Below are 17,255 nucleotides of genomic sequence, written 5' to 3'. Positions count from 1 at the left end.
ATTGCTTGTTCCCCGTTATTGTGGAATCAAATGGATTCCCTCTGCTGTTTGGGGGGGGGGGGGATTTCCCCAGATTGGTACAAGCCAAGTTCATTTCCTTCACAGGGTGAGAAGAGTCAGCATTCTCCCATCAGCAGGGGATTGTTTGATTTTTGACTTTCTGTGTACAGAAGTTAACTTTCTGTGAGAGGCTATCTTTAAAAAATGGTGGAAATAGAATATCTGTCACAATAGATAGACTCCTTTTTTAGTCTTTCTACATTCTAGTCCTATTTATATTAATGATGCTGTCTCAGATCCCTAGATGGGTGTGATGTTTTTAACTCAAAGAGGGTTAGGGAGGCGTTTCTTTTGACAAAGCTGGACTTTTCCATAATCTGAACTCCTGAGAAGAGCCCGGCCCTCTTTACCAGAGTTTTCATAGCATTCGGAAGAGGAAGAGGCCACGGACGGCAGAGGCTCTTGGGGTATTCAACTTGTTGGCAAGTTTTGGACCCGTAATTGAAATAGTAGCTTTGGTCGAGGATAAGACCCTTAATTGAAAAATGAAGCACCGACCCAAAACTGAAGGAAAAGACGCAGAGAGAGCAGCTGTCGTTTGCTAAAAGGAAAGCGGGCGAAAGGCTGCGTTGGAAACGGTCGGGTGGGCTGGGCAGAGGGGAGAGAGAGGTCTCCGAGGAAGGGCACGGGCGGGCCAGCCTTCCGCTTCCCCGGGGCTCCTGACTTTCTCCCCCACCTGCATCGGAAGGAAGCGTCGCCGGGGCGGCGGCTGCTTTCCCCGAGGAGGAGCCCGCACCTTTGGCCGGAATGCGGGAGGGGAAGCCAGCCCGGCTCTCCGCCGGGAGCCCCGAAGGAGGAGCGTTTCGCAGCCTCGCCTCCGATCGCCACCTTCGGCCGGGAACGTCGCGCCGTGCCTGACGCCGCCGCGCGGGGGCGACCGCGGGCCCCTCGCGCTCCGAGCCCCCTCCTCGGCCCGCGCGCATGCGTCGGAGCGCCCCGGGGGTGGGGGGGGAATCTCCGTCATGGCCGCCGGGCTGCGGGTGAGCGGAGAGGCCTCTGCGGGCGCCCAGGGCCGCTCCGGGGAAGGGCGGGGGGCCGCCGGGAGGGGCCTGACGCTCCGCTTCTCTCCCCGCAGCGCCTGAAGGAGGCCGCCCTGGTCCTCGGGGGCGGCGGCCTGATCTTCGCCGCGCACCTGACGGCCAGGGGCGACGAGCGCTTCTACCGCCGGTGGCTGATGCCGGCCCTGCAGCGCCTGGTGGGGCCCGAGGACGCCCACCGGCTGGCCGTGCGCCTGCTCGCCCTGGGCCTCGCGCCCCGCCCCGGCCCGCCGGACTCGCCCATCCTGGTGAGGAGGAGGAGGAGGGAGGAGGGGAGGAAGGGCGGGCGGGGGCGGCGGCGGGGCCGAGCCTGAGCTTCTCTCCCGCGACGCCCCTCAGGAGGTCCGGGCGTTCGGGCGGCGGTTCCGGAACCCGCTGGGCCTGGCCGCCGGCTTTGACAAGCACGGGGAGGCGGTGGACGGGCTCTTCCAGATGGGCTTCGGCTTCGTGGAGGTGGGGAGCGTCACGCCGGAGCCCCAGGAGGGCAACGCCAAGCCGCGCGTCTTCCGGCTGCCCGAAGACCAAGCGGTCATCAACAGGTGGGCGCGGCGGCGGGTGGGCGGCGGCGGGTGGGCGGCGGCGGCGGCGGCGGAGGAAAGGCCCCTGAAGCCCTTGTCCCCACCCGCCCCCCTCCAGGTACGGCTTCAACAGCCAGGGCCATGCCGTGGTGGAGCGCAGACTCCGAGCTCGGGAAGCGGCGCAGCGCCGGCTCAGCAAAGGTGAGGCGTCCCTGTGGCCTTTGGGGCAGCCTAGGGAGGGCTGGGCTTCCCCCGCCCAATAGACTGCTCGTTTATTCACGTTTTGGAACAATTCATCTCCCCCAGGGAGGGACTGAGCGATACACAACAGGACGCTGAAATATAGAAGAAGCAGCATTTAAAAGTTTAGAAAATAACGGCATTTGAAGGGACCTTGGAGGTCTTAAGGTCCAACCTCTTGCTAAAGCAGGAGACCCTGTTCCAGGGGCCCCCAACCCCCTCCCCCCCCCCCCCACGTTGCAGCCCAATGCCCGGTGCGGCCCATTGGAACCAGACTATGCAAGCAGCGCATGGCAGGGCGAAACGGCATTTGCACAAGTGGCATATGCGCCAATCTGCCCCCCAGCCCCATTGCTGGTGGTGGTCTGCAGAGCTGGAACGATTGAGGACTGCTCTCTAGACCATTTCAGACAAGGGCTTGTTAAGTGAATTTTGTCCCACTTTACAACATTTCTTGCCACATTTGCTAAGTGAATTATTGCCATTATTAAGTTAGTAACACAGTTGTTAATAAATCTGGCTTTCCCATTGCCTTTACTTAGAAGGTCACAAAAGTTGGTCGCATGACCCCAGGACACTGGGACCGTCATAAATATGAGTCAGTAGCCAAACACCTGAATTTTGATCTCATGACAGTGGGGATGCTGAAATAGTCAGAAGTGTGAAAAATGGTCAGAAGTCACTTTTTTCAGTGCCATTGTAACTGGTCACTAAGTGAACTGTTGTAAGCCGAGGACTACCTGTATAAGGGGATTTCCTACCTTTAAGGAGTCTCTCACTTTGTGTCCATAGGGGTGTCTCCTTGTTTATGCATAAATAAATACTAATCTACCTTTCCCACTCAGATTCTATTTGGGCAAAGGGACACTGAGCAAAAGAATCTTGCCGATGTTTACAACTAATGGCTTAGCCACATTCTGCATCAGCTGAAACCTCCAGACAGTTTTCAAGGGTAGCCCCATGTAGAGCATTTTGCAATAGGGCATAAATGACCGGAAAGCCTCCCTATTTCCTTATTCTGGAAAGGGTGTGACTGGCATACAGCAAAGGCCCTCCTCACCATAGTTGCCTCCTGCTCTTCCAGCAGGAACTGTAAATCTAAAAGGACCCCAGGTTATGCGTGGGGTCTGTGGGGCATGGTACAAGCCCATCCAAGACCAAAGGGGATAAATTCCTGGACAGGGGGGGGGGATGCTTCTGCCCTCATGGTATTTTCTTTGTTTTTAGCGGGGATGCCTCTTGGAATAAATCTGGGCAAGAACAAGTGTTCTGTGGATGCAGCTGCTGACTACGTTGCAGGCGTTCGCGTGTTGGGTCCGCTGGCTGATTATGTGGTGGTGAATGTTTCCAGCCCAAACACGCCAGGATTGCGGGCTCTGCAGGGCAGAGCAGACTTGCACCTCTTACTTACAAAGGTAGGGTTCTGCCTTGGCCTTGGAGGTTCTCCTCTCTCCCTTACAAATCTCCTTGGGATGCTCTGCGCCCAGCAGACTCGCATACACTTTGAGCTGCTGCCCACTTGTACTCAGTGTCAGAAGGAATGTTGGGCCCCAATTAGGGAACAGGCCGCCCACTGTTAGTGAATACCAGAGTGGCCGTCTTTGCTGTCATCTGGTCTCCCTCGCATTGGAAGCAGCTTTGCTTGAGTATAGCTCCTCCTCCTCTCCTTCCCAAGAGCATCTCACCTTATTGTGAGCCTCTCTGTGTGCTGGTACTGTTCTGCCCATTGAAGAGATGGCCAAAGCCTGGAGCTTCAGTATCATCTTTGTTTCTGGCAGGTTCTTGCTGAGCGGGATTCCCTCCCAGGTAAGCACAAGCCGGCTGTGCTGGTGAAGATTGCACCAGACCTGACAAGCCAAGAGAAACGGGACATTGCCAGGATTGTGAGTGAGGTACTGAGCACTAGGACAAGGGCAGGCTGTTATTCCCTTCATGAGTTCCTGACTCAGGCAGCCTCTGCTCTGTTTTCATGCTGCTGGTCAGCTGCATCTTCACCCCAAGGATTGTAAGGAAAGGGGAACCATCTAATTCTTCCTTTGGTCTCCTTTTCCAGCTGGGGATTGATGGACTGGTGGTAACTAACACTACCGTGAGCCGTCCTGAAACCCTTCGTGGGGCTTCATGCAATGAAGTGGGAGGGTTAAGTGGAGCTCCCTTACGACAGCTCTCCACCCAGATGGTCAGCGACATGTATTCTCTCACCCAAGGTAATGAGATGAACAAGAGGCACGAGAGGCCATGGCACCAGTTTCCTTTTCTATAAACGCTTCCTTCCTTCTCTTAGGGTGCATACCAATCATTGGAGTGGGTGGAGTCTGCACTGGCCAGGATGCCTTGGAGAAAATACGGGCAGGTGCCTCCTTGGTCCAGATGTATACAGCCCTCACATACCATGGACCACCTGTGGTGGGTGCCATAAAACAGGAGCTTGAGGCCCTACTGAGGTGAATGGAAAGCTTAAGTTTCTTTTGGCCTTTGGTTAGATCTAAAATACGAGACTTTATCATTTGTTCTAAAACAATTGGATTTAAGCTCTGTTTTTGTTACTTCGAAATTAAGGTGTTGTGTTGTGTCGTGTACTATCTGTGAGGGAAAAACAGGCTCTCTTCCTTCTACAACTGCTTCTCTTGGTAGACAGTCCCTGTTTCTGTTAATCAGCATACTAACACTTAATCAAGAACTTAAAAGGAGGGATACAAAACCAGGAGAAACCAGGACTTGAATACATCTTTTATTAATTGATTTAAAAATTGCCCCTGAATACTTGTAAGGCCAGGAGGATAGCACCCCTATCAGCCAGGTGAGCCCTAATGGGAGGGAAGGTTCATGTTCCGGAGCAGAACTCATAGGAAACTGTGGAAAGGCAAATTCCCCCCCCCCCCCCAAACACACACACACACTTCCTTTGGAATCTTCACTCAATATTGGGATAATCAGTATTGGAAAATTAATGGTTGTATTTGGAGAGGAAGAGACTAGTAGAGTAAGGAAGAACATAATGAGGAATATACATTGAAAGGAATTAGATTCTTGCATGGGGTATTAACTAATTAAAGAAGTGGAGCTTGTGTAGCAAAGAACAACATTTAGGAAAAGATAATTCACAAGAGTTGATATTTTCCTTTTTATCCCCAAGAGGCAGAAAAGAAATCACATAATTCTATTTGCCTTGAGCAGAGAACAAGGATTCCAGAGTGTTCAAGATGCTGTGGGAGCGGATCACAACCTCGGAGGATTCCTGGTCAAGGATTAGTGAACTCCCTGGATCAGCAGTAAAAGAGGACATGTGTTGTCGGAGATCCATTGGCTACTTCCTGCCCTTCATTAATGATGTAGGGGGGAATTTGGACCTTAAAAAAAAAGACCTGTAACAAGGGGAAAACAAGCGTTTGTTGGCATACATCCTCTCCTGGGGAAGCGTAAAAGCTAGAACTTTCCTGATGTCATGAGACTGATGCAAGCAGTACCCCAGCACAAGAAGGTAGAAATGGGTCACAGTTGGCGAGGAACATGGTATCAGTGTTCCGTTTGTTGACTCTCAGTCCCTTTCTCCCTGTAAGGTTGGGAGGCCTGTACCACACTGGGTAGAGGAAACCCATTTTGTTATTCAGAAGTTGTTTTGAAAGAAGGCACACAACAATTTTTAAAAATAAAACATTATTGTGATTGTTTCCTCTGGAAGTTTTGAAATATATGTCTCTAAGCCTATCTAGGCAGTAGAAGATGCTGAGTCTCCTTTGAAGGAAGTGTGCTTTGCACCAGGTAAACAGCTTCAAAAATTAATCTATTAAGGGGTTGGTAACAAAATATCCAAATTTATTGGCTGCTCAATTGCAGTGTACTAGGTGGCATACAAAACTATGCATAGAAGCATCCAGCATTGCCTTTGAAACTTAGGTACCTTAGTGGCATGGAAAAAACCATACTCCCTGAATTCTTTCTGCAAAATGGTTTTTTTCAACTGCCCAAACAACTGCAAGTACTTCAAGCAAAGTGAAAAACGTTTCATTAAAGGGGTTTGTTGTCAAGTCTCTTACCAAGGGTACAGAAATCGTGCATTCAAATTCTAGGAAACTAAACCCTGGTAAGACCGAGTGGCTCTGGGTTTGGGGTTCATTGGGAGAACCTTTGCTCTTGGGTGGGGTGGTACTACCCCAAACAGACCCTGTGGGTATTCTGGGGGTTCTCCTGGACTCGCGTCTCCTGCTCAAAGAGCAGGTGGCGGTTGTGGCCAGGAGGGTCTTTGTGCAACTGCAGGTGGTTTGCCAATTATACCCTTTCCTGGGCCAACAATCCCTACTCGGTCACTCATTCCCTAGTCACTTCCCGTCTTTATTGCAACACGCTGTCCGTGGGGCTGTCCTTGAGCATCTGGAAGCTCCAGTTGGTGCAAAATGCAGCGACCCGCATGGTTTTGTGCAGACCCCGGTGTGCACGTGGATCCCCTGCGGGAGCCGATTTGCTTCCAGGTAAAATTCAAGGTGCTGGTTCTCATCTTTTAAAGCCCTTCGGGGCTTGGGACCAGGTGATCCGAGGGACAGTCTCTTGCCAGTCACATCAGAGCCTGCAGGTCCATCCCCATAGGAGATAACGCCTGGTGGGATCCAGAAGGACCTCTCTCTGGTGGCTCCCTCTCTGGAACATCATCCCCCCCCCCCACCGAGATTAGAATGGCCCCCAGTCTAATATTATCTTATTGTTTTAAATGAGGCTTTATATTCTGTAAGCCGCCTTGAGTCGCCACGGGCGAATAGGCGGCAATGCAAACTCAATAATAAATACTAGAAACATTAAATCAGCGGGTTAAACAGAGACAAGCAACGGCGCGCTTTCGGCCAAAGGCAGCTGCTCCGAGGCTCCCCCAGGATCGCCTGGTCTTCCAGTGGAGCTGAGCCGCTTCCACGAATGGCGGCTCCTTTTCCGGCCCTTGACTCGTGTCCGGCTCCCCTCCAGTGGGCAGACGAGCCCTTCCAGGGGCCTTTTGGGAAGGGGCTTCGTGTCCGAGAGAGGCCCAGGCTCCCTGCTCACGCCGGCGCCGCAGACCGAGCGGCCGCCGGGGCCAACAAGGGCGGAGCTTGACGGAGGGGACTCCGGGCGGCCCAGGAAGCCCAAAGGCGGCGGCGGCGGCGGCGGCGGCTAGACCGGCCCTCCTCGGCTCTATGGCGGAAGGAGGAGCAGAGGGACGCCGCCGCGAGGCATTCTGGGACAGCCGCCGCCGGCCCCGCTCCGTCCGGAAGAGGAAGCGCCGCGCAGGGGCCCATGGAGGAGCGCGCGGAGGCAGCGGCGGAGGCCTCGCTGCACCGGCTAGCCGGGCTGGCGCCCGAGGGGCAGGTGGGGGGACTCGTGCTGGTCAAGCGGCGCAGCGCCGCCGAGGAGCAGCACGTCTTCAAGATCCCAGCGCCGCGCGCCTCCTTGCTGGGCCTCGACCTGCTGGCCGCCCAAAAGCGCCGCGAGCGGGAGGATCGGCCGGCCAAGAGGCCCCGCGGCGGCGGCGGCGGCGGCGGCGGCGCCGACGAGGGCACGGACGAGCCGGCCCGGGAGCCGCCGGAGGAGCCGGGCGACGGGGCGGGGCGGGGCGGCCGGCGGCGCAGGGACAGGTGAGCGGGGCGGGGCGGGGCGGGGGTCCGGCGGGGCTTCGGGGCCGCCCGGCACGCCGCCTGAGCCCCCGCTCCGCCCTCTCCCCCCCCCCCCCCCCCGGCAGGCAGTACCGCTCGGCCCAGGCGGAGACGCCGTCGCACCCGGGGGGCGTCAGCGAGGGCTTCTGGGAGCGCAGCCGGCAGCGGGAGCGCGAGCGGCGGGAGCAGGGCGTCTTCGCCTCGTCTAAGGAGAAGGAGCGCCGGAGGGAGCAGGAGCGCAAGCGCGACCGAGGTGAGCCCGAGCCCGGCGCCGCCCCCGCGGGATCCTCCGCCCACGCCGCTGACCGGCCTTTCTCCGCAGAGACCCGCGACCGCGGTCGCCGCAGCGGCCGCGCCGAGAAGGAGGGCTCCTCGGAGAGGAGCAGGAGCGCCCCGAAGACCGAGCCGGAGAGCCCGCGGCAGCCGCCCAAAGGTGCTTGGCAGCGGGGAGCCCACCTGGCAAAAGGGGGGGGGGCGGTCGGGGGCGGCTGTGCCACTCCCCCCCCCCCCCCCGGGCTCGGCCGCTGGCTGACTCCTTCCTTTGCGGTGCTCAGATGCAGCCACGCCGTCGCACTCCAGCTGGGAGGAGGAAGACAGCGGTTACAGCGGGTCCCGCCGCTCCCAGTGGGAGTCTCCCTCCCCGGCTCCCTCCTGCCGGGACTCAGAGCGGAGCCACCGGAGCCCTGCTCAACTTCGGGAGAGCGAGAGGCGGGGGGAACGAGAACGGTACGTGAGGGAGGCTTGTTGGTGGATGGCACTGCATTGGTGGATGGCCTGAGTGGGGCGGCGAGAGTGAGTTTTGCGGTGGTCTCTCTTTGCAGGTCCAGCAGGAGCAGGGGTCCCGAGGAGACGCCTTTGCCCACCCCTACTTATAAATACAATGAATGGGCTGACAACCGAAGGCATTTGGGCGGAACCCCTTGGCTCTCCAGAGGCAGGGGTAAGCGGAAAATGGCGGAGTGTGGAGAGGCCCAGATTTGCCTTAATCCAAGGTAGACTTGACCTCTCACGAGATCTATTTCCAGGGCGATCTGAGGATGGGGAAGACGGCATTGCCTTTGAAACGGAGGAAGAACGGCAGCAGTGGGAAGACGATCAGCGGGTGAGTTGACAGCTTTAATCCCCGGGGTGGTTACCTTGCTATTTGAGGCAAAATGCCTGAAAGGGAAGAAACGGAGCAAAAAACGCCAGAATGAGAGGGAAGGAAATCTCTGGTTGACAAGCTCGGGGGGCTGGGGCTGCTTTTCACTTTCTAAGTGTGGGCTGTGGGATTTTCATCGCTGGGTGTGGCATGACATCGGTTCCAGCTGGCCAACCCTTAGCTAGAGACCTCCCCGAGGCCCCTTGGAGATCCCTTTTTGCCTCTCACGGTGTAATGGCAGCCTGTGTGTGTGCGTGAGAGAGAGAGAGAGAGAGATTGTCCAATTGCTTGTGGTGTTGAGGAAGGGGCTTCTTTCGTGGTGGTGGTGGTGAGGTATTGCGGTGCTGCTCTTAACAGTGCAGCAGAAAAGATCTCATTTTTATCTGGGGAGACTATAACCTTTTTTCTCTCTACTCAGCAAGCTGACCGGGACTGGTATATGATGGACGAGGGCTACGATGAATTCCACAACCCTCTGGCTGCCTCCTCAGAGGAGTATGTGAGGAAACGTGAGCAGCACCTGCAGAGGCAAAAGCAGACGCGCATCTCAGCTCAGCGCAGGCAGATCAATGAGGTTGGGCAAGGCAGGGCAGGGGCGTCCTAGGCTGAGGGGCCCTGGTGCTCAGCCGTGACCCAGAGGCAGTGGGGTCCGCCTGTTCCCTGCTATTGCTGGGAGCCCCCCGAGGCCTGCTTGGCCTAGAAGCGGGGGCTGCTGCCTGATTTGACCTTCTGCTCGGCAGGATAACGAGCGCTGGGAGACCAACCGCATGCTGACGAGTGGCGTGGTGCACCGGCTGGAGGTGGAGGAGGACTTTGAGGAGGATAATGCTGCCAGGGTGCATCTCCTGGTGCACAACCTGGTACCTCCTTTTCTGGATGGGCGCATTGTTTTCACCAAGCAGGTCAGGTCAGGTGGTGCTCGGGGGGTGGGTGGCGGGAAGGACCTTTGCTGCCTTGAAATGATCCCTTTTTTCATTCTTTCCAGCCTGAGCCCGTCATCCCTGTCAAAGATGCCACCTCCGACTTGGCCATTATTGCCCGCAAAGGCAGCCTGTTGGTGCGGAAGCATCGGGAACAAAAAGAGCGCAAGAAGGTGCTGGCTGAGCCCCTTGCTGTGTGGGGTGTGTGGGGGGGGGGAGAGCTGGTTTGGCCTAGTGGTGGAAGGAACAGGCTAGTGAGCGAGAGACCGTGTGCTCAGGTCCAGCCTCAGGGTCGGCCTCTCAGCCCACTTCCAAGGGTAGTTGGGGTTGTGGGGGTAAATAAAAGGAGGAAGGTATGGTGGATATGTTTACCGCCTGAGATATTTGTAAAAATAATGAAGGCAACTTTAAGGAAAATCATAAGCAGAGTAAATAACACAACCTCCCCTGAACCATTAACAGAAGGGAAGGCAGCTGCAGCGCTTGAGTGGCTTGTACATACTAAAGCAGGGAGCAGTTTCAGTTGTGAGAGCCAAGGGAAATCCTGAAGCTGGAAGCTGAGGGGGGGGGGGGGGGTGGGGTTGAATGACGAGGAATCCCTGGAGAGAAACAAGTACCATCCTCCAGGTGGGCCAGCACTTTCCCCAAAGGATTAGGTTTTCTGGACTCATCATTACTGGTGGAAGCCGGAGTTTCAGGAGCCTTTGCTCAGCTTCGGCTGGCTGCCTTGGCTGGGGGAGGCAGTCTAGGCTCTTGTCACCTCCAGTGAGATTAATGCATTGCCCGAGGGGCAGCCTCTTAAGGTTGCTTACTTCCTGTGACTGGGCCGCAGGGGTATCATTTGAAAGATGCCTGGTTCAGCAGACGGGCACTTAGGGGGATTTAAGAAATCGCAAGAAAGGAATATTTTCTCTGGTAGAACCCACACGGCTGGCCCTTAGCCTTGAGAGCAGAACTGTTGTTTGGAAGGGCATTTGGGGGCCTGTGTCTGTCCGATGACTGCTCATTTAATTGACTTCGATCTATAGTAGCTGCAGCTGTGTTGATTTCTACCGCTGCTGCATGCGTTGGCTCTGAACATTAGTTTCTTGTTACTAGGCTTGTGATTCTGCAGAAGTGGACCAGAGAAAAGCATAACTGCTTGATGTTGGTTTTTGTAGGCTCAGCACAGGCACTGGGAGCTGGCAGGTACAAAACTTGGGAACATAATGGGCATAAAGAAGGAAGAGGAGGAGGAATCGGGGCAAGTCCTGGCCGAGGATGGCACGGTGGATTACAGGTAGGATCAAGGTCAGTTGTAAAGGCCGGGGGGAGGGGAGTGACCTGACAAGGGATGAAGTTCTCTGAACCCTCCCCTTGCAGGACAGAACAGAAGTTTGCTGGACACGTGAAAGAGAAGAGTGAGGCAAGCAGCGAGTTTGCCAAGAAAAAGTCCATTGTGGAGCAGAGGCAGTACTTGCCCATATTCGCTGTTCAGCAAGAGCTTTTGACAGTTGTCAGGTCTGCACCCCCTCCCTCCCTCCTCCAGCCTCCACCAAGACTTCTCTTGGAACAGACAATGGGATGGGAGGGCAGCTGCCTTACTGAAGCCAATGCTACGCTGTTGAGAATCCAGTAGATTCTGGAATGGGCCCAGGCAAATAGAATGATGTGGAGCGCCTGTATTAAACAGCGTGTGGAATATCGAGGCATTTCGCAAATTGAAAACTCCGGGAGGGGGTGGAGGGTCTTTACATGGCATCATTGCAGCCAGTGACAGAGCTTGCTGCCTCCTCCTGACAGAGACAACAGTATTGTGATTGTGGTGGGAGAGACGGGCAGTGGCAAAACAACGCAGTTGACGCAATACCTGCACGAGGATGGCTACACAGACTATGGCATGATTGGCTGCACGCAACCACGCCGAGTGGCGGCCATGTCTGTGGCCAAACGCGTTAGTGAGGAGATGAACGTGGCCCTTGGGGAGGAGGTGAGTGCTGCAGGCCGTGGGGCGTCTGGGCGAGGCTGTGGGTCAGCTTCCTTCACTCGGAGGCCAGCCGAGGGCCATGGGGGCTGGGCTCCTCCTGGCCTGCTTGGTGAGTTTCGCCTGTGGACCTTGTGCCTGGGCCAGGTGGGCTACGCCATCCGCTTTGAGGACTGCACTTCGGAGAGCACCGTGATTAAGTACATGACAGATGGGATCTTGCTACGGGAGTCTCTGCGGGAAGCTGATCTAGACCATTACAGCGCCATCATCATGGACGAGGCTCACGAGCGCTCGCTCAACACCGATGTGCTGTTTGGCCTTCTGCGAGAAGTAGGTGCCTGGTAGGCTTTGCCTGGGGTGTCTGACAGGGTTCCCCCCCCCTCCCCCTGCTCCTATTCATCTTCAACTGCTGTGTGCGTGTGGCTGCTGCTGCTGCTGGGTATTGAAGATGGGAGGAGGCGGGGCTAGGATTAGTAGGACCCAGGCTGAAATGGACTCTTAGTGGGTAAATGGGAAACGAATAGCCTTCCAGCCCCACTTTTAATCTCCCAGAATGGTGGGGAGAGGGGGCTGAGCTTGTAAACACCCTGGGTGTGGCCAGCCGATTGCTGGTGGTGGCAGTTGTGGGCAGGCAGCCCCAGCTTTTCTCCTTGGGGGGGACGGGGGGGACTTCACTGCAGCACAGAAGCCACACCCCCTGAGCCTGCATTGCCTGTATTGCATCTTTCCAATTGCACGTCTGGAGCCCCTTTTGAGTTTATCCTGAGAGGGCCAACTGTGTGTTGCAAAAGCTTCTAATGTGGAGCGTTGTCATCCGTTTTGAGGGCTTAGAGGACAGAGGGATGAAGAGCTGCTTGCTTGGGTTTCAATGAAAGTGGCCCTGGGCCTATTCGGGTCCTTCGCCTGCTTAGGCTGCAATTGCCAGTCTCGCTCAGCCTTTATCCATTCAGCCGTAGGGCCAGCAGGTACACGCCGCATTGCTGTCGGTGGGCAACCCAGAGCCCTCTAGAGATGCTGTTCCCAACGGCCTGGCTTTATAGGAGCTTCAGAGCGGATTGCCAGTCTGACCAGGGAGACAAGAAACATGAGTAGATGAGCGCACTCTTTCACTCTCAGATAACATTAACGCAGCAGCCTTGAGAGTCACATTTACAGCTTCTGAGCTCAAGAGAGGGTCCCTTCTGAACCTCTTGTTCCACCCGCTGTACAGCTGGGGCCGAGGCTCCGTTCACTAGGCAGCATCTTTTCATCCCTCTCTAAAGGTCTTTTTTTCATATCATTGGGCTTATTCAAAGCAACAGTTTTGATGGTTGCTTCTTAAATATAGTATGGTACAAAGCAGAAGGCTGGACTAGAAGACCTCCAAGGTCCTTTCTAAATCGGTGTTCGTTCTTGTTTAGCTCTTCTCCGTCAGGGTGTTGCTAGTACAATCTTCAGAATGAATCTTTGCTCCACAAATGACTGGGAACTCCTCCTAAAGTCCGAATGGCCGGCCTCGGCCGCCCTGTCTGTAGTGCTGCTGGGTCAGGTTTAGTGGTGAGCACAACTGGCTAAGGTGCATTGGCTGCCCGTTTCAACGTTTTTGTTAGGAGGGTTGCGAAAAGGCAGCTGAGCAGAAGCAGCCTATTACCTGGGCAGCCATGGTACGAACGTGTCCTTGGCGTCTCCTTGGAGAAGCAGAGGATTTCCCTCTGAAACCCTCTCATGGGGCGAAAGGAAGGAAAGGGGTCATTTGGGATTTTCCTGTCATTCTTGGGCAACGATCCTGTCTTTCCATAGGTGGTAGCCCGCCGCTCAGATCTCAAGCTGATTGTTACCTCGGCCACCATGGATGCAGAGAAGTTTGCGTCTTTCTTTGGAAATGTGCCCATCTTCCACATCCCAGGCCGCACATTTCCTGTTGACGTTCTCTTTAGCAAGGTATGGGGTAAGCAAAGGCCTGGAGCAAGGCCGTCCAGGTGAGCCCCGGATGGGTGCATCAGCCTCCTTTTTGCTCTTTCAGACTCCGCAAGAAGACTATGTGGAGGCCGCCGTAAAGCAGGCCCTGCAGGTCCACCTCTCCAGCGCCCCTGGAGATATCCTCATTTTCATGCCAGGCCAGGAGGACATTGAGGTGAGTTCATCTGTGGGATTGTTTAAGATCCTAGTCAGCCCCCTAATTGCCTCGCCTCATCTTGCAGGTTACATCTGAGCAGATTGTGGAACATCTGGAAGAGCTGGAAAATGCTCCTGCTCTGGCTGTGCTACCCATCTACTCTCAGCTACCCTCAGATTTGCAGGCCAAGATATTCCAGAAGGTACGGCCTGCTGCCTTTGCACTAGTGACGATCTCGGATTACTTGGCAATGGTACCTAGATACTTGAAGCGTCTAACGTGGCTTCTCCCAAGCTCAAGACGAGTAGAACGATTGGCAAGCAGCCTGATCTGCAGCAAAAAATGAGTCTGGGAAGTAGATGAATTTTGTGCCGTGGCTTGAGAAGTCAAACATCTTTCTCTTCTTAGGAAGTAGAAACCAGAAGCCTTTTCAGGAGCTGTTTGATACAGGCCATTTCGGTCAAAGGGATTGCTAGCCTTTATAGGGCTTAGCTGCTGAAAGCGAAGATGCTGGAATCAAAAGCCAGCACCTCAGGGCCTTTCCTTGGGGGAAACTGAGCGTTTCAATTGAAGATGTGGATTAGGAGCTGCATCCTGAAACTTGGATTCTTGGCAGGCACCAGATGGAGTCAGGAAGTGCATTGTGGCCACCAATATCGCAGAAACCTCATTGACGGTTGATGGGATCATGTTTGTGATCGACTCTGGATATTGCAAACTGAAGGTAAGGAAGCTTGCTTATGGAGAGCGTAAGGTCCTAGGGATGAAGCCCCAGCTAACCCTACTTGTTACATCTCAGGTCTTCAACCCACGGATTGGCATGGATGCCCTGCAGATCTATCCAATCAGCCAGGCTAATGCAAATCAGCGCTCTGGCCGAGCCGGAAGGACAGGCCCAGGTCAGTGTTTCAGGTAGGAGTTGTACGTATCCAAGGGGGTCTCCTCGCAGCCTGCAGTGGGCACCGCAGTAAATGCTTATCTGTTGCTGCCAAATCTCGTTCTTCAAGGCTGCTCCCCCCCCCCCCCACTGAGGTGGTTGCTCTCTTTCTCGAGCAGACTCTACACCCAGAGCGCTTACAAGAATGAACTGCTGACCACCACCGTCCCAGAGATCCAGCGTACCAATCTGGCCAATGTGGTGCTGCTTCTCAAGTCTTTAGGGGTGCAGGACCTGCTACAGTTCCACTTTATGGATCCCCCTCCAGAAGACAACATGCTCAACTCAATGTACCAGTTGTGGATTCTCGGGGCGCTTGATAACACAGGTTGGGTGGAACAATCCTTCCCCACCCCCAGTATGTGGGGGGGGGCATGCGCTCCTTCTGTGGGGCTTGGCTCAGGTTCCTGTCCCTGCAGGTGGTCTGACATCGACTGGACGCCTGATGGTGGAGTTTCCCCTGGATCCAGCGCTCTCCAAGATGCTGATCGTTTCTTGTGACATGGGCTGCAGTTCAGAGATCCTGCTGATTGTCTCCATGCTCTCAGTCCCAGCCATTTTTTACCGGCCAAAGGTGAGCCAGGGTTTCTGTTGGTCTTTGCTCTCAGGAACGGCCTTCCTGGTCTGTCACTTACCTTTCTGTCGTCACTCTGCAGGGTCGGGAGGAAGAAAGCGACCAGGTGCGAGAGAAGTTTGCTGTTCCCGAGAGTGACCACTTGACTTACCTGAATGTTTATCTGCAGTGGAAAAATAACAGTTATTCAACGCTCTGGTGCAATGAGCACTTCATTCACGCCAAGGCCATGCGCAAGGTGGGTGTTGGGGGAGGCCCAAGGGGCGCAGAGCGACCGTGAACGGGGCTGAACCTGCCCTGGCCCTTGCCTTCCAGGTGCGGGAGGTGCGAGCGCAGCTGAAGGACATCATGGTGCAGCAACACATGAGCCTGGCTTCCTGCGGCACCGACTGGGATGTGGTTCGCAAGTGCATCTGTGCTGCTTACTTTCACCAGGCTGCAAAATTGAAGGTGAGGGATTCTTGGCCCCGTCGGTTGCCTTTGGCAAAGTGGCCTGCTCCTCCGTCTGTGGCCTATTTGGAGTGGGGGGAGGGGGGCCCACAAGGCCGCCTTGCAACGTGCTGAGCTCATTTCCCTCCCCATCATCCTCAGACAGATTCACTTCTTTGTGAGCCTCAGGAGGCCAGGTCTGGATTCTACCCAGCACCAAGGAAGCTCCATTTTATTTATTTATTAATCAAAGTTATATACATTGGAAGTGACTCTTAGCAGCAGGAAATAATAAAACACAGCGTAAAAACAATTGTTAACAAATTATAAAAATAAAAACATCATTAAAAATTGAACCACACACACACACTGGAACCACAATAGGGGAGCCACCTTAAAAGGGTCTCCAAGCCTGATGACACAACCAGCTTTTGAAGGCACCCCTGAATATCAACAGGGATAGAACTAACTTGAGGGGTGGGGGGAATGCTGCATCAAGGAGGCCTAACTCCTGGGACCCTTCAAATGTAGGTCGGTCTCTGCCAGGCGTTCCCTCGGCTAATCCGGACCCAGCAGTCCATGAAGGAATGCTCTGCAATGCCATATCCAAAATCCCAGGGCCCTGTCTCAACATGGAGGGCTAATGACCCAAGGCCCCCTTCCCTCCGGGGTCTCCTGGCTGTTGTTCGGTCAAAGGCCCAAGGGGGAAGTGGGGCCAGGCAACACTGACCTTCCTGCTCTGCTGCAGGGCATCGGGGAATACGTCAACATCCGCACAGGGATGCGCTGCCACTTGCACCCCACCAGCTCGCTTTTTGGGATGGGCTACACTCCCGACTACATCGTCTACCATGAACTGGTGATGACCACCAAGGTGAGGGGATGCGTTGGAGAAAGGGGGCTGCAGCTGGAAATGCTGGCAGGGGTGGCCGGATCCATTTGGCTCCCTCACCTCTGCCTTTCCCCTGCAGGAGTACATGCAGTGTGTCACAGCTGTGGATGGGGAATGGCTGGCCGAATTGGGGCCCATGTTCTACAGTATCAAGCATGCTGGCAAGTCTCGTCAGGTGAGGAGGAGCCGCCGCGGGGGAACCGTCCAGTTGCTCCCAAAGAATTCCAGCCGGCACTGATGCCCGGCAAGCTGGAAATACTTAAAAAAAACACAGAGGCGCCGCTGCTCATCGGCCGAGATACAGACGTGAAGTCAGCGTAGCAGTGTTTGGGTTGGGCCTCGCTTCATAGTTAAAGCGGGATGGAAGACGACGGGTGGAATCTCGCATGGCTGCTTGTTCTGTTCCAGGAGAGCCGGCGGCGAGCCAAGGAGGAAGCCTCTGCCATGGAGGAAGAGATGGCTCTGGCGGAAGAGCAGCTCCGCGCTCGCAGAGAAGAACAGGAGCGTTGCAACCCGATGGGCAGCGTCAGGTATGGCCCTGTGGGCTCCTCTCGCCGGGGAGGAGTCCCGAGCCTGGAGCCGCCTGTCCTCTTCAGCCTGTCCTTTGTGCCCCTTTCCGCAGGTCCACAAAGATTTATACACCGGGGCGCAAGGAGCAAGGCCAGGTGGCCACCCCTCGCCATACCCCAGCCCGCTTTGGCCTCTAGCCACAGATGTCTCTGCATTATATATAGCTTCGTGCCGTCTCTGCTGCCGGGATCGGGATATCATTTTATTGTTTATATAAACATTGTTGCTCCTGGACTCTTTTGGTGGCTCTTGGGTGTTTCT

The 17,255-nt window shown here is 55.3% G+C and overlaps 2 protein-coding genes across 3 annotated transcripts; both read left to right on the top strand.

Annotated features, from left to right (window-relative positions):
- The first annotated feature begins 961 nt into the window (after positions 1–961).
- Positions 962–5,527, top strand: DHODH (dihydroorotate dehydrogenase (quinone)). The gene is made up of 9 exons (XM_032226143.1): positions 962–1,040; positions 1,136–1,345; positions 1,437–1,636; positions 1,734–1,816; positions 3,083–3,270; positions 3,634–3,747; positions 3,909–4,062; positions 4,140–4,299; positions 5,033–5,527. The coding sequence occupies exons 1-9, from the start codon at positions 1,023–1,025 to the stop codon at positions 5,106–5,108; spliced, it is 1,203 nt and encodes a 400-aa protein (XP_032082034.1). The 5' UTR covers positions 962–1,022; the 3' UTR covers positions 5,109–5,527.
- Positions 5,528–7,059: 1,532 nt separating this feature from the next.
- Positions 7,060–17,233, top strand: DHX38 (DEAH-box helicase 38). 2 transcript variants are annotated; one of them, XM_032209916.1, is made up of 26 exons: positions 7,060–7,452; positions 7,557–7,723; positions 7,793–7,903; positions 8,025–8,196; positions 8,292–8,410; positions 8,496–8,572; positions 9,030–9,185; positions 9,352–9,513; positions 9,597–9,704; positions 10,692–10,810; positions 10,894–11,031; positions 11,314–11,500; positions 11,642–11,827; positions 13,277–13,417; positions 13,500–13,610; positions 13,678–13,794; positions 14,209–14,316; positions 14,392–14,504; positions 14,649–14,857; positions 14,949–15,103; positions 15,186–15,341; positions 15,419–15,553; positions 16,281–16,406; positions 16,504–16,599; positions 16,833–16,954; positions 17,047–17,233. In XM_032209916.1, exons 1-26 carry the CDS (start codon positions 7,115–7,117, stop codon positions 17,129–17,131), a joined length of 3,714 nt encoding a protein of 1,237 aa, XP_032065807.1. In that variant the 5' UTR covers positions 7,060–7,114; the 3' UTR covers positions 17,132–17,233. The 2 variants fall into 2 exon arrangements, with proteins under 2 accessions (XP_032065807.1, XP_032065799.1); XM_032209908.1 differs by having other exon boundaries at positions 7,557–7,903.
- The last annotated feature ends 22 nt before the right edge of the window (positions 17,234–17,255 follow it).

Source organism: Thamnophis elegans, chromosome 1 (genome assembly GCF_009769535.1).
Source record: "Thamnophis elegans isolate rThaEle1 chromosome 1, rThaEle1.pri, whole genome shotgun sequence".
NCBI lineage: Eukaryota > Metazoa > Chordata > Lepidosauria > Squamata > Colubridae > Thamnophis > Thamnophis elegans.
This window is presented reverse-complemented; position numbering and strand designations above follow the sequence as displayed.